Source organism: Aulostomus chinensis, chromosome 20 (assembly GCF_037954235.1).
Source record: "Aulostomus chinensis isolate RoL2024-O1b breed Wild chromosome 20, RoL_Achi_v1.0, whole genome shotgun sequence".
Classification (NCBI taxonomy): Eukaryota; Metazoa; Chordata; class Actinopteri; order Syngnathiformes; family Aulostomidae; genus Aulostomus; species Aulostomus chinensis.
In genome coordinates, this window is record NC_141339.1 from 518,684 (window position 1) to 534,736 (window position 16,053).

At 49.0% G+C, this 16,053-nt stretch overlaps 2 protein-coding genes across 2 annotated transcripts; one reads left to right on the forward strand and one right to left on the reverse strand.

Annotated features, from left to right (window-relative positions):
• Window positions 1-1,864: 1,864 nt before the first annotated feature.
• kcnk13b (potassium channel, subfamily K, member 13b) lies at window positions 1,865-13,435 on the reverse strand. The gene is made up of 3 exons (XM_086189995.1): window positions 12,786-13,435; window positions 4,258-5,021; window positions 1,865-2,406 (listed from the first exon to the last, which is right to left on the reverse strand). Exons 1-3 carry the CDS (start codon window positions 13,120-13,122, stop codon window positions 2,251-2,253), a joined length of 1,257 nt encoding a protein of 418 aa, XP_086046121.1. The 5' UTR covers window positions 13,123-13,435; the 3' UTR covers window positions 1,865-2,250.
• LOC147242141 (uncharacterized) lies at window positions 13,174-15,826 on the forward strand. The gene is made up of 3 exons (XM_086190472.1): window positions 13,174-13,285; window positions 14,221-14,540; window positions 14,588-15,826. The coding sequence occupies exons 1-3, from the start codon at window positions 13,174-13,176 to the stop codon at window positions 15,116-15,118; spliced, it is 963 nt and encodes a 320-aa protein (XP_086046598.1). The 3' UTR covers window positions 15,119-15,826.
• The last annotated feature ends 227 nt before the right edge of the window (window positions 15,827-16,053 follow it).

Here is a 16,053-nt window from a genome sequence, read left to right on the forward strand (position 1 = left end):
GGCTGGGCCTAGTAGCTAGCCTGCTACTCCAGGTGGTGGTGGTGCCTAGGCTGGGCCTAGTAGCTAGCCTGCAACTCCAGGTGGTGGTGGTGCCTAGGCTGGGCCTAGTAGCTAGCCTGCAACTCCAGGTGGTGGTGGTGCCTTGGCTGGGCTAGTAGCTAGCCTGCTACTCCAGGTGGTGGTGGTGCCTAGGCTGGGCCTAGTAGCTAGCCTGCTACTCCAGGTGGTGGTGGTGCCTAGGCTGGGCCTAGTAGCTAGCCTGCTACTCCAGGTGGTGGTGGTGCCTTGGCTGGGCTAGTAGCTAGCCTGCTACTCCAGGTGGTGGTGGTGCCTTGGCTGGGCTAGTAGCTAGCCTGCTACTCCAGGTGGTGGTGGTGCCTAGGCTGGGCCTAGTAGCTAGCCTGCTACTCCAGGTGGTGGTGGTGCCTAGGCTGGGCCTAGTAGCTAGCCTGCAACTCCAGGTGGTGGTGGTGCCTTGGCTGGGCTAGTAGCTAGCCTGCTACTCCAGGTGGTGGTGGTGCCTAGGCTGGGCCTAGTAGCTAGCCTGCTACTCCAGGTGGTGGTGGTGCCTAGGCTGGGCCTAGTAGCTAGCCTGCTTCTCCAGGTGGTGGTGGTGCCTAGGCTGGGCCTAGTAGCTGGCCTGCTTCTCCAGGTGGTGGTGTTGCCTAGGCTGGGCCTAGTAGAATATTAATTCAAAGCCTCCATAAACATCTGAGCAGGTTAAAACAATCGTGGTGAAGTGTAAGAAATACAGGGAGTGTTGTATCCAGTAGCGATCAGTGCGAGAGATTCTGGTCATTTTGGATGGATTAATGGATGGATAGATAGATAGATAGATAGATAGATGAATAGATAGATAGATAGATAGATAGATAGATAGATAGATAGATAGATGATAGATAGATAGATACATAGATGATAGATAGATAGATAGATAGTTTGATAGATAGATAGATAGATAGATAGATAGATAGATGGATGGATAGATAGATAGACGGATAGATGGATGGGAGTTGAGTGAGGCCCCTCACCCGACGGCTGTGCCGGAGCAGAGCAGTGGTTGTCCTGGACAGACTCCAGATGTGACTGTCATCTGGTTGTTCATCTCAGATGAGTCACAGCGCCTCCTGCTGGCAACAGGGGCTCACATATTATTTATTATTTTACCGTGTGACTCCTGGTATTTCACCTAGATCCTCTCAGATGTGGTCAGAGCCTCCTTAACAACCTGGCGGTGTGTTATGGTGACCACAGAGGTCACCGTGGCAAGGAGACAGCCATGTTGGACATTTGACCCTTCGACTGTTGTAGCTGCAGTCACATGGTCGGATCCATGATGGGAGTCCTGAGGAACCTACAAGCTGACGTGCTCATTATTTTCCTCTTTCGTCAATCCTCCTCTCATCGCGGCTGACTCCGCCCTTCACACCAAACTGCCTGTCAGTGATGACTGCAGCTACGTAAACTCAACCAAGTCAAAGCAATCATCCCTGTAGGCATTGTCTGTTGTGTATCCCGCAAAGCAGTGGACACGGTGGCGGCGCTCACCCTATGAGAGCCGTCGTGGCTCTGAAACGTGATGTAAAAAAGAGGCTTCAAACCTCTGCAAGTTCACCAACGTCGTCCACAGACGTCTGCAGGCAGCTGCTGTGTCATCGCACATGTTCTCTGACTCTGTCTCTCATGACGCCATGCTGACCTTTGTCACCACGGGCAACCTCATGAGCTGGATCTGCACACGCACACACACACCCACCCACACACACCTCTGATGATTCTGCAGGAAGAGAGTCATGTCTGTGTGATGACAGTCATTTTCCCTGTGTTATATAATAAGAAGACAAAACCAAGGAAAGAAAGTCATTTTATTAAAGCTTCGTTCTCTCATTTCTCTCCTGTGACAGATGCATGTGTGCAGAGAGGCCGTGAGCTGTTGGCGCTGGAGACAGATAGTCAAGTAGCCTACAGCAAACTGGGTCTGCGAAGCTCTGATACAAGGGCACTAGGCAGGCTTTTCTATCACCATGGAAACTGAGGTCCTCATAAGTGGAACATTCCAGCAGATGGAGCTTGATTCTCGTGCGAAACTACGAGAATTTGAGGGTAAAGTGCAGTGATGGTTTCTACACTGCTGCAGGTCGGCCATGCTCGTCACTCATTCACGCAGCTGCACCACCCACCCGTCTCCAGGACGTCAGTCATCAGTGTCCTCACTTTGGTGTCTTCCAACAATGATCCCCGCTTGCCCTCCTATCTGTCCACACTGGTCTCAGCCAGCCGGTTGTTCATGATGCCGAGGGCGCCCACTCCTCCTGAGAAACCATTTTGACGTGAGCAGGAGGTGGACTGCCGCGTGTTCCCAATGGCCATCTCCGACAGCTGCTTCTGCATAATCGCCAAGTTCACCTGCAGCAGACCGGAGATAAAGACATGGACAGCTGAGCCCATATTACCCGTCTGTGTGTGGAGGTGCCACCTTGCAGAAGGAGACTGAACAGGTGTCACAAATACAAGAAGATGCTCTGTTTTATTCTGCTTTTGTTTGTTGAGTCGAGTGAACAAGATGACAAATGCGAAGTGTGAAAGCCATGAAGAAGTATTCTCCTCCCCACTCATTCACTACAAGCCTTTCTTTTCTTTCTCCACAAGGCCCAGAGCACAACATCCACCCAGCAGATGTGTGGAGCCATTTTAAATCAAGTGGCCAGAGCTGTTTAAACACAGTTCAAACCAAAAGTGTCTCCTGCTCCAACAGCACCACAAGCCTGGGGAGGGTATTTCAGTGTTGTTTCATAGAAAAGAATGTTGTAATGGTTTGTTATCGCGCGCGCGCGCGCGTGTGTGTGTGTGTGTGTGTGTGTGTGTGTGTGTGTGTGTGTGTGAAGAGAACATTCCTATGAGTGCTGCTCTCTGTCACATGCTCAGCTACAGGTTTGAAGGAAACACCAGCACACTGCTCTATGGGACACTCAGGAGAACACCCCAAGGGACTGGAGGTGTCAGCTGCCCGATCTCTTAACCCTCTGTGAATGATTTACTCTCAAGGTTCTTCCAGACTGTCCAAATTATTGGACCAAATGGATCAAATTTTGATAGTTTATGAGTCATTTTGCAAGGCTGTAAAGAAAAAGATCATTTGGTTCTACAGCTGCTTCTTTTGCAGTCTAGGGCCAGTAAACCCTCTACCTGCATCCAGATCTCATCACATATCCATGACACATACATGTTATCCACCACCCCCACAGACACAGACCTTTGGTCCTCTCTGCTGTTTTCAGGGGCTGAGACCCACAATAGTTAGCTCAGCACAATTAAGAGTTCTGGGCCAGAAGTGTTAGCATTGATCTGTCAAATTTTATCAAATGCACATTCCACCAGAGCTGCCTTGGCCTGCATCCACACCCAACATTACTGGCCATGTTGCAGCCGTTGTGGTGTGACGTCCCAGTGTTCTGGCTCAAGCCAAATCATTTTGGTCCTCATAAAGCATTTGGATTCTGGACTTCAACATAAAATAATAATCACATGTTTGCAGTCTGCACTCACACCTGAACTTGAGCCCAGTGAGGTGTCTGTGTCTAGATAGTAAACTGGAGGGGGCGCGGCCTTGAACAGAAGAGTGCTTTACCTAGACAGCGTCAAAGACCTGTCTGATGTGTCGGTGTCCATCACTATCCTAGTCCTATTCAGCTGCATCCTAAGGGAGAAGATCTGTTATCCATCAATCATCTTCTGGTTCTTTCAATCCAAACATTCGTGTTGCTCATTTTCAATGATCATTCAAAAGGTGAATGTGGGACTGAGCTCTATGTAGCTGATCGACAGCTCGCTGTTCACTCCAGGAGTGGAGCAGAACGTGTATGGACAGCTGACCAGGGCAAGTGCCAGCGAAGGGTTAACAGCAGAGGAAGATGGAAGCTGCCTCTTATAAATGCACAAGAGATTTAAACAGGCACCAGTGCCTGATCAGGTGTCCTCTGCATTAGCACTGACACAGTATCAGTGGCTAATTAATCAGCTATAAATTACATGACCGCTGAGACTGTTATTTCTTGGTAGGGTTAGGGCTACTTGATACATCTGCAATTTTAAGATGTGATTAAGGACTTTTCTTAAATGCTGAAGGGCTGAAAAGGATTTTCAACCCTCGGTCACCCAGCTATCAGCGCTGTGACATTCACATGCGTCCTAGAGCTGATATCACACCGGCACAGGCACGTCTAATGTTACACAGGTAGAATGTTCTGATGCTCTCACCTTATTGGCTGCTAGGAAATCTCTCATGGAGATCATCTCCCCAGACATCCTGCGCCCAGTGTCCGTCTCACTCTCATTGATGGCATCTGTCTCGATCGAGGGGTCTCGGCGGGTGCGCAAGTGGCCCGGGGCTACCACGTTCCGACGGGGGTGCCGGTGTGGGTGGTGACCCTGCCTGGGAAAACAACAGCGGCAGGGGGCCTCAAGTCGTCTCAGCAGCCAGTTGAGGACCTGCTTGATGACGATGGAGATCACGTTGAAGAGCGAGTAGATGCAGCAGACGCCAGTCAGGATGAACAAGAAGTTGCCAAGTCGGTATGCGACCGTGGTGTGGCCCTCATAGACGATCCGCTGGCTGCTCACCATATCTCCAAATCCAATAGTGCTGAAGGCCACAAAGCAGAAGTAGAGCGAGTCCAAGTATCCCCAGCCCTCGGCTGCTGAGTACATGAGCGAGGCACAGCAGGACACCAAGATGGCTGCCGCCCCAAGGATAAGCATGACGCAGTAGACGGAAGGCTTCCAGCCAGCAAGATCCTCTCCTTTTCCTCGTCCTCTGCCTTCAGAGGTTCCTCTGCCATTCTGCGGGAGCATAGCCTTGTTATGGCGGCGTTCGTGGCAGGACTTGAGGACTATGGCGATGACAGTGATGACACGTTCCAGGAAGAGGTTGAAGAAGAGGATGGTGGCTGCACAACCGAGCAGGCCGTAGAACATAAGGAAGACTTTCCCTCCAATGGTGGCAGGAGTGGTCATCCCAAACCCTTCAGTACACAAAACAATCAGTTATACTGGTTCTCATGGTACCAGAAGGTGAACGACTGAATGACCGGCTGAATAATTTCTCTTGCTCAAAACATGTTTGTGAAGAAATGGAGAGAACAAGCATCCCCCTCCCCTGCAGATGTGTGATTAAACCACATCTCTCACCGGGGCTCAGGCCACCTGTTTGCTCTTTGACTTTTGGGGGAAACACTGCCTGAGGACCAATGGAGGATGTGCAGAACACCAGGCCCGTTCGGGGCTGATCGAAGCATGCAGCATCATTGGAGGGCAAGAAGGTTCTGTTTTCTAACCCAATGGCTGGCTGACTACTGTCTCTGTAGAGGGATATGTTCTGTTCATGTCTGCATTGGTTGCCTCCAGGTTCTCCAGCTTCCTCCAACACATCAATAGGATATGCATGTTCAGCTACTTGGAGACTTGGTTGTCTGTCTCCATGTGTCAGCCCTGTGATGGGTGACCTGCCCCACCCAGGTACAGGCTCCACCCAAAACCAAAAAAGGATAGTCTGAAGGATGGGTGGATGGATGGACGAATGGGTGGATGGGTGGGTGGGTGGACAAATGGGTGGATGGATGGGTGGACGGGTGGATGGATGGATGGGTGGAAGGATGGATGGATGGGTAGACAGGTGGATGAATGGGTGGATGGATGGGTGGAAGGATGGATGGATGGGTGGGTGGACAGGTGGATGGATGGGTGGAAGGATGGATGGATGGGTGGGTGGACAGGTGGATGGATGGGTGGAAGGATGGATGGATGGGTGGACAGGTGGATAGATGAGTGGATGGATGGGTGGACAGGTGGGTAGATGAGTGGGTGAATGGATGGATGGGTGGACAGGTGGATGAATGGGTGGATGGATGGATGGATGGATGGGTGGAAGGATGGATGGATGGGTAGACAGGTGGATGAATGGGTGGGTGGATGGATGGGTTGACAGGTGGATGGATGGGTGGACAGGTGGGTAGACGAGTGGGTGAATGGGTGGATGGATGGGTGGACAGGTGGATGAATGGGTGGATGGATGGGTGGACAGGTGGATAGATGAGTGGATGGACGGGTGGAAGGATGGATGGATGGGTGGGTGGACAGGTGGATGGATGGGTGGATGGATGGGTGGAAGGATGGGTGGAAGGATGGATGGATGGGTAGACAGGTGGATGGATGGGTGGAAGGATGGATGGATGGGTAGACAGGTGGATGAATGGGTGGATGGATGGGTGGAAGGATGGATGGATGGGTGGGTGGACAGGTGGATGGATGGGTGGATGGATGGGTGGAAGGATGGATGGATGGGTAGACAGGTGGATGAATGGGTGGATGGATGGGTGGAAGGATGGATGGATGGGTGGGTGGACAGGTGGATGGATGGGTGGATGGATGGGTGGAAGGATGGATGGATGGGTGGGTGGACAGGTGGATGGATGGGTGGAAGGATGGATGGATGGGTGGACAGGTGGATAGATGAGTGGATGGATGGGTGGACAGGTGGATAGATGAGTGGATGGATGGGTGGACAGGTGGGTAGATGAGTGGGTGAATGGATGGATGGGTGGACAGGTGGATGAATGGGTGGATGGATGGATGGATGGATGGGTGGAAGGATGGATGGATGGGTAGACAGGTGGATGAATGGGTGGGTGGATGGATGGGTAGACAGGTGGATGGATGGGTGGACAGGTGGGTAGACGAGTGGGTGAATGGGTGGATGGATGGGTGGACAGGTGGATGAATGGGTGGATGGATGGGTGGACAGGTGGATAGATGAGTGGATGGACGGGTGGAAGGATGGATGGATGGGTGGGTGGACAGGTGGATGGATGGGTGGATGGATGGGTGGAAGGATGGGTGGAAGGATGGATGGATGGGTAGACAGGTGGATGGATGGGTGGAAGGATGGATGGATGGGTAGACAGGTGGATGAATGGGTGGGTGGATGGATGGGTAGACAGGTGGATGGATGGGTGGACAGGTGGGTAGACGAGTGGGTGAATGGGTGGATGGATGGGTGGACAGGTGGATGAATGGGTGGATGGATGGGTGGATGGGTGGACAGGTGGATAGATGAGTGGATGGATGGGTGGACAGGTGGATGAATGGGTGGATAGATGGATGGATGGATGGGCGGACAGGTGGGTGAATGGGTGGATGGATGGGCGGACGGATGGATGGGTGGAAGAATGGGTGGACAGGTGGGTGAATGGGTGGATGGATGGGTGGATAGACGGACAGGTGGATAGATAGGTGGACAGATGGGTGGAAGGGCAGATGGGTGGATGAATGGGTGGACGGATGGGTGAATGGGTGGATGGATGTATGGATGGGAGGATGGGTGGATAAATGAGTGGATGGAAGGGTGGATGATGTCGGTATGTTCTCAAGTCTGAACTTGTGTTTTGGCCACAGGCGCAGTCTCAGAGGAACCAACAGCATTCATACGAGTCGTCGTCCTGTCAAGGTTAGAACAGATTCACACCTCCAGCACTCATCAAGGATCATCCATCCATCTCTCTCCATCTTTCATCCACATCTCTCTATCATCTCTCTGCATTCATCTCTCATCCACATCTCTCCATCCATCCATCTACCTCTCCATCCATGTCTCTCTCTCTCCATCATCCATGCCTCCCCTCCATATTTCTCTCCACCCTTGTCCCTCTCCATCTCGCTCTCATACTGCTGAGATCATTCACGAGAACAACAGATGATATTCTCCCTCCAGCAGGGGGAGCTAGGTAGCTAGCTACTCCATGCTAGGCACTACTGTATCTGCATCCTGTAGCCCAGACAGCAGCGTGACTAGCAGCCACAGTGCTGGACAAGAAGCTCTCCTGCAGGATTTGATTGGCTCACGACATGGGAACACAACAGTGGAGCCCAACGGTCTGGAAGATGGAGATGTGTTTGTGTTCCTGCTTGTTTGGTGAGCTCAGTAGAATCTGATGTCTGTGAGCCGTAATGAGATGGAGGCAACATGGAAAATGTGAGTCTGACTATGATGAGGATGCTGGGCGGCGCTACACAGTCGTGACCCATTCACACACTTCCTGTTAGAACAGGAAGACCCCACTCTCACACAACCAAGCGCGATAGCTGAGGTAGCATACTGCCAGGTTCTGATGGTGGCCACTTTCAGGGCATCAAGGTCCCGGTTCCTGTTGAGGCAGCCGACAGGCTTCCATGAGAGGCCAAACGGGTTCATCAACCATCTCCACACTGGATTCACCCTCCAAGGACGAGTCATACCCAGCTTGAAATCTAAGCCTTCATTCTGAGAAGATTACATGGAATATTCTGATTACACTTTTGGAAGGAAATATTATTTTGTTCTGATGAAAACTAATTAACCAGAACACTTTGGCTCTGCGCTCGTTCACTGTAGCACTGAGTCATTGCCACAGAAAGAACCTCAGCAGCAGGACAAAAACGTTGCAGTGGGCTCAGCACAGAGGGTTTGAAAGGCCCAATGCTTTTGCTGTGTGTTGTGTTAAAGTTGTTCCGTCCTCATGGACATGTAACCTGGCAAGGATTCGTTTGGTTATTTCTTGCAATATACCAAGCCTGTATATGACACGATTGGAGGGAAGATGGCTGCTGTTACTGTGAGGAGGAGGAGGAGGAGGAGAAGGAAGAGGCACAGGTGAAATGACAGACTGCATGAACAAACCTTTTTTTTAACATTTTTTGTATGACAGACAAACAAATCCAAACACATCGCCTATCCTGACACACGCAAACCCTCACTTCAATTCTCTCAACTCCAGAAAAGTTTGGTCTTGTTTACACTCCCACAAATGCTGTCAGCTGATCATCAGCAACACCTGCAGTAGCTCAGCTAGTAAATAAGGCCTTGAGTGTTAAAAAGATAACGTCACCAATGCAAATACTCAAATCCTGCAGGCATTAGAAGTTAGCTGCTGCAAAGCTAGCATTAGCGGTCATCTGCTGCAGAGGAGGAGGGTGGAGAACAGAGGAGCACATGTATTTTACAACATAGGGTAAAAACTGTATGTTTTTACTGAGTAAAGGAATATACAGAGATAAGAACAGATAAATCAGTAAAATCTATATGCAAACAACACATAAACACGCTATGTGTCTGTATTTCTATCGTTCTTCTTACTTCTAAAATGTAAGGATGAGTTGCATTTTACCTGGCGGTTTTGTTAACTTGCTCATATTCAGTTTACTTGGTCATTTTCTCTGTTTATGTCTTTCTACATGTATTGCTGAGTACATGGTTACATAATGTCCTCTGTTTTTTTCTTCTCTAGTCTCAAGTCCAGCTAAATCTGTTCCATGTCGCGTGTTCTCTGTAGACCAAAGCGCTGAGCGAATCCAAGCTGCTACTGGGATGCCCTGAAAAGTTGTGTTTGATTGGGCTGGATTTTTCTACCTGCACATGTGCTCCTCTGGTACAATGTGACTTTTGGGCATATCTAGTTGTAGTAAAAAATGGGAGTGCAATGTTTGCACACTCAACCTCAATCAGAGATTTTTCAAGATGTCAAATTCACTGCGTTGGCAAGAGTGACAGAGGATGACAGTTCTTGAAGCTGCAGGAAGTGGCATTTGGGGTTAGTGTGATGACACGAGGACGCCGGGAGAACAGCACCACAGGCACCACCTCATATGATGAAGCTGAATTAATGCAGTTGACAGCAGCGTTACCCCCACCCCACCCCCAATACCCTTGGTCAGGTCCTTGCTGTTATGGCAGGGTTTGGAGCACTTGGCCAGGTGATGTCTTCCCAGAAGAGAGAGTGTATATTTGTAGCTTCTGCAGGGTCTTGTAGCAAAATCCGTAGGCACCCAGGTTTCTCCTCTCCTTGGCTGAAGCATGTAAGATATGAACTGTAGAGATTCCTTGTGGGATGTGGTATGTGAGGTTGATCAGAAAGAACCTGCAACTGTTAAAGTTCATATGTGGCAGCTGGAAACTAAAAGGTGCATATGTGTAACAGTAGACAGCACGATAGAGACGGTAGAGTTCATAAAGATCCTGAAAATGTTCAAACTTCCTTGGCATTTCATCCCTCTGCTCTCGGTGTTCTACAGCAAGACCCTGAATGAACAGCATCCAGAAAGAACTGCATCACTGGACCTTTGACACTCCGCTGCATTGTGTGGAAGCCGGTCCATTGCTTTGTAGAGGACTTTTTGTGCCTTCTCAAAATGTCAGCCAACCACTAGACATAGGCCACAAGAACATAAATTCTTAACTGGGGATGCTCATCCACCAGTGACAAAGCCTCATACTGGTGCTGGGTTTGTGTGAGAAGCTGCACCAGGGCCTGCTGGTCTCCCATCTTGGAATAAATCTCTGAGGCATAGCTATGGTTCCTCACCGTCTTGAAGTACCATGCACACTTTGCCAGTGGTTCCCAATTGGCCGGCTGAGCGTCTGTCACACCAGCAGACTCCAACATGTGTAGGTGAGTGCTTTGTCAGGGATGAGGTGCTGGACAACGGCTTTGGTCATTCTGTCTCTGTAAGCATGGTGATCCTCGTAGACACTATGATGATGACTAAAGATAAGCTGGTAGACTGTAACTGGCAAGTCAGCACCAAGGAATTCTGCTCTATGATGGTTTCTAGGCACACACCAACTTTAGTGTAGAGGTGGGCGTGTTCATCAGCACCCGCCATGACTATGTTATGGCTCATGGAGAAGTAGCCAACACACTGTAGGTCAAAGGTGAGAGTAAATGCTAAATGGACTCAGTTTTATAGAGCGCTTCTCTACCTTAGCAGCACTCCAAGCTCTTTACAGCGTCGTCTCATTCACCCGTTCACTCACTGATGGTGGAGCTGCCATGCAAGGCACCAACCTGCTCATCAGGAGCAATTATGGGTTCAGTATCTTGCTCAAGGACACTTGGACATGGTCACCATGGACACCGGGGTCGAGGATCGAACCAGACCAAAGTCCACAGAGGAACAGGAGATCCGTTGGGGAGCGACTGGTTCACTGTGAGTTTAACATCAACTGAGCTCCAGGTCAGATGTGCAAACTATGGTTCTTTTGTCATTCAACTGTAACACAAACCTTTTACCGTCTTTGGCACAGGCCACTCGTTCACTTTGCTCTGCGCACTTGTAAAGTCTTTTTCAGCGTTCTGTTGTAAACAAGGACACAACTTTCATTTCCATGTTTTTGCTGTTGCTGTTTGACTCAAATGCAGCAACCAACTGTTCCTGGCGGTGTATGTCTAGATTCTTCAGGCCTTGGCAGCCGAGTAAGATCCCAATCAAACCTTCTTCTCCAGCCATAATGGCTGCATGAAGCGACAATACAGATAGTGATTCTGTATAGCAATGGATATTGCCCCCTAGTGTTCAACACAACGAATTGCATTTGTTTGCTGGACAGAGACACCAGCTGATTTGTGGGGTGAGAATGTATCTTTGTCTTTTGTGTGTGTGGACTAGGTGCATGGAGTGTCAGAGCCCAAACTCTCCCAGCTGCAATACACTAAAGGTCTATGCATGTGTGTGAGCCAGTGCTCGCCATCTTGGTCGCCCACAGTCAGCACACGAGCAGACAGACTCCAACCATCCTGGTTGTAAAGCCTGAATTATTGAGTGATATAACAAACATTACTTTTTCAACAACTCAAACAGTACTTGTTGAGTTGTTGAAAAAGAAGTTTGTTACCCCATAATTCCCATTTCCCCAACAAGAAATTACACGAACTAACTTGTTAATGTAATACCATGACTGAACTGTGCATCATATGCTAGCAGGTAGCTAGCTCGGCTGTACACTTTTATGTATGCTTGTTCTATCGATGCACAGACTGTGGATATCTAAGATGGCAGCTTCATCTGGCGAGCACCGTCCGTGCATGTTGGGGATCTGTGTCGCGACTGGGACAGTTAGCTGCAGACATGCAGCAACAGCCTGTTAGCTCACTCGTAGCAGCTTCGTTCATTTGTGCTAATGTGCTGTTGTGGTCTCCCACAGCAACAAATTCCCTTTTTCTCATCAAAGTCAAGACAAACATCATGGACGTGGGAGCTCTGCAGGACTATTGGAGATCCCTGAAGTGGAACCTGAAACACGTGACCCTCAACAGTCACACATAGAACCTGCTGGCAACACAACGTTAGGTTCCAAATAGACAAGAAACACAATTCTTTACAAAAATCAGCCAATATTTCCTGCACGTATTTTGGTCACCTCCATTTTCTTCTCACCTTCAAGAAGAAAAAGATTATTTCAGTTAGAAAATGAACTTGATTGTCCTAATTAAAGGTCTGAGGCAGTCAGCCAATCAGAGCCCCCCTCTGCTAATCACCATGAGCCAGATGAGTGCACTCAGAGGATGATTACCGTGCAGAGCACCGACTATCGGTACACGCGCTCTCATCCCGGTGACACGCGTGCAGTGGAACATGGGCGGATTTATTCATTTAGGCAGAACTTTTGCTTCATGTTGATGAGAAGTTCACGTGCATCACTACGTGACGTTCAGACAGAAAAGAAGAGATGTTTTGTGTGTGCAGGTGACGCTGGTTTGCTTCTGGCTGCTGTGTCGACGTCACCCTCTGTCCAGCTACACCTGCTATCCTTCGAGAGAAACGTTCGGTCGTTGTGCGGAGAGTGAGCCGGTGGTGGAGCGCGAGTCTGTGAGTGAAGCGGAAAGAAAATTACGTGCTCGAGCAGAGCGCCCCGGAGGAGCGACCTGCTCCGCGCTACGCGTGCAAACTACACCCCAACTACACTTGAAGCTGCTCACCGATGGTGGAAACCACCGTCCCGACGAAGTAGAAGGCGCCGGGGAAGTCCCATCGAGGTCTGACCGCGTCCACGCGGATCCCCGCCACGTTTGCCTCCTCGTAGTTCCGGAGGAAGTCCTTCAGGTCCGCCTCGCTCAGATTGTGGGTCTGGCTGAACCGTTCGAACCTCTGCGCCCAGCGTTCCTTGGCTTCGTGCTCCTTGGGCTGCTCCAGCGCGGAGAACACGGCGGCTCCGCACAGCAGGTAGGCGACGATGAGCAGCGCCAGCAGCAGGAACCGCGCCGTGTCTTCGTTTAGAGATCCGGAGCCGCAGCAGCAGGTTGCCCGGGACGCCATCACTTGGTGCTGGTCCCCGCGGTGCAGCTGCGGTCCGGGACCAGCGGGGACATGCCACTCGCTCACTACACGCCCCGTCCTGATGTGGGCTCCCGACAGAGGAGAAGCGCGGCGCTCATCGAGACTGTCAGTCCGGCTACAGTGGAGTGGCCCGGACCGGCGGGTCTGGTGCGTCCGGATCCTGATTCTCCTCCTGCGGTCCTCGCGTGGATGTGAGAGAAGAAGATGAGATGCGCGCAGCCACCTGTGGTGGAAGACTCGCGCACCAGCCCCCCCAGCTGGAGCGGAGCGCGCCTTTTACGCACCGCCACCACATGGATGCATTCTCAGCCAGCCACCGGCCGATAGAGGGCGCTGCGGCGCCGCCATCCTGTTGAGCTACTACCTCTACTTATATCACCGTGTTACTGACCTCACTAATGAACTTAATCCAAAATTGAAGTTGATTTGATGCTTTTAACTGAATGCCACAGAGTAGATTTGAAGCAAGTAGAACCAGTTGTCAGGTTGAAACCAAAAGGTAAAACTTATTTTGGGGCAGTCAAAGATGTAAATTATAGGTTATGCTAACAAACGACATTTCCTTTTACTTATTATTAATAAAAGACTGCAAGCAAAGAACTGTTCAGTCAGGACCACAATTTTGTGTGTGTGTGTGGTCAAACTCATTGCAAATGTTTCTGAGGGAAATGTGCCCCCAATGCCAATATAAGGACAGCTGCTATTGAACACCTGCTCAGTAGGGTTAGCATGAACCAGGTGAGCTGGTTACCTTTACAGAGAAGCACTCAGCCCCGAGTTCCTATTAGCTGACAAATGGACATCCATTCAACTGTAGTTAAATTTCATGTACAGTTTAAGTAACAGTTTTTGCTGCAGCAGTGGTTTACACTGTTGGCTCAGTGTACAATACAGTGTAGAATAGTGTAGGTTACAGTGTTAGATACAAAGTAGATCACAATACGGGTTATAATGTAGGTTACAGTGTAAGTTCCAATACAGGTTACAGCATAGGTTAAAGTGTAAGTTACAATACGGGTTACAATGTAGGTTACAGTGTAAGTTACAATACAGGTTACAGTGTAGGCTAAAGCATAGGCTACAGTGTACGTTACAGTGTTGGTTACAATACGGGTTACAGCCTAGGCTACAGCCAAGGCCACAGTGTACGTTACAGTGTTGGTTACAATACGGGTTACAGTGTACGTTACAGCGTAGGCTACAGCCTAGGTTACAGTGTACGTTACAGTGTTGGTTACAATACGGGTTACAGCGTAGGTTACAGTGTTGATTACAATACGGGTTACAGCCTGGGTTACAGTGTATGTTACAGTGTTGGTTACAATACGGGTTACAGCGTAGGTTACAGTGTATGTTACAGTGTTGGTTACAATACAGGTTACAGCGTAGGCTACAGTGTAGGCTACAGTATAGGTAACAGTGTAGGTTACAGCATAGGGTACAGTGTAGGCTACAGCATAGGTTGCAGTATAGGTTACAGCGTTGGTTACAGCGTAGGTTACAGCATAGGTTACAGTGTAGGTTACAGCGTAGGGTACAGTATAGGTTACAGTGTTTTTACATCGTATGCTACAGCGTAGGCTACAGTGTACATTACAGTGTTGGTTACAATACGGGTTACATTGTAGGTTACAGCATAGGCTACAGTGTACGTTACAGTGTTGGTTACAATACGGGTTACATTGTAGGTTACAGCATAGGCTACAGTGTACGTTACAGTGTTGGTTACAATACGGGTTACTGCGTAGGCTACAGTTTACGTTACAGTGTTGGTTACAATACGGGTTACAGTGTAGGCTACAGTGTAGGCTACAGTATAGGTTACAGTGTAGGTTACAGCATAGGGTACAGTGTAGGCTACAGCATAGGTTGCAGTATAGGTTACAGCGTAGGTTACAGCATAGGTTACAGTGTAGGTTACAGCGTAGGGTACAGTATAGGTTACAGTGTTTTTACATCGTATGCTACAGCGTAGGCTACAGTGTACATTACAGTGTTGGTTACAATACGGGTTACAGCGTAGGTTACAGTGTATGTTACAGTGTTGGTTACAATACGGGTTACAGCGTAGGTTACAGTGTATGTTACAGTGTTGGTTACAATACAGGTTACAGCGTAGGCTACAGTGTAGGTTACAGCATAGGGTACAGTGTAGGCTACAGCATAGGTTGCAGTATATGTTACAGCGTTGGTTACAGCGTAGGTTACAGCATAGGTTACAGTATAGGTTACAGTGTTTTTACATCGTATGCTACAGCGTAGGCTACAGTGTACATTACAGTGTTGGTTACAATACGGGTTACATTGTAGGTTACAGCATAGGCTACAGTGTACGTTACAGTGTTGGTTACAATACGGGTTACATTGTAGGTTACAGCATAGGCTACAGTGTACGTTACAGTGTTGGTTACAATACGGGTTACTGCGTAGGCTACAGTTTACGTTACAGTGTTGGTTACAATACGGGTTACAGTGTAGGCTACAGCATAGGTTACAGCGTAGGTAACAGCGTAGGCTACAGCGTAGGTTACAGTGTAATAATATAATTTGCCTTTGTATGGAATTTCCAAATGTGATTGGACCAAATTGATTATATTCTAACAGTGAATGAGTGATTTTGTGTGATACTTTGAGAAAAATGTATCCACCATTTATCAGCAGTAACCTAACGATCCAAGCTACAGAGGAGTCGTGACAAAATCCTCCACACTATAATGATTTGATTTTTCTATCACCTACGATTAAGATACAGCTTCATATCTGTTTGTAATAAAATAAGTATTAAATATATAACTGTTCATTGTTCCTGTCCATTTATCACCATGCCACACATCTTTTTAATTTCCTTATTCCAGCTTGTATCAGGGACCATAAACCTCTAATGTGATCATGAGTCCAAGCCGACCTGAT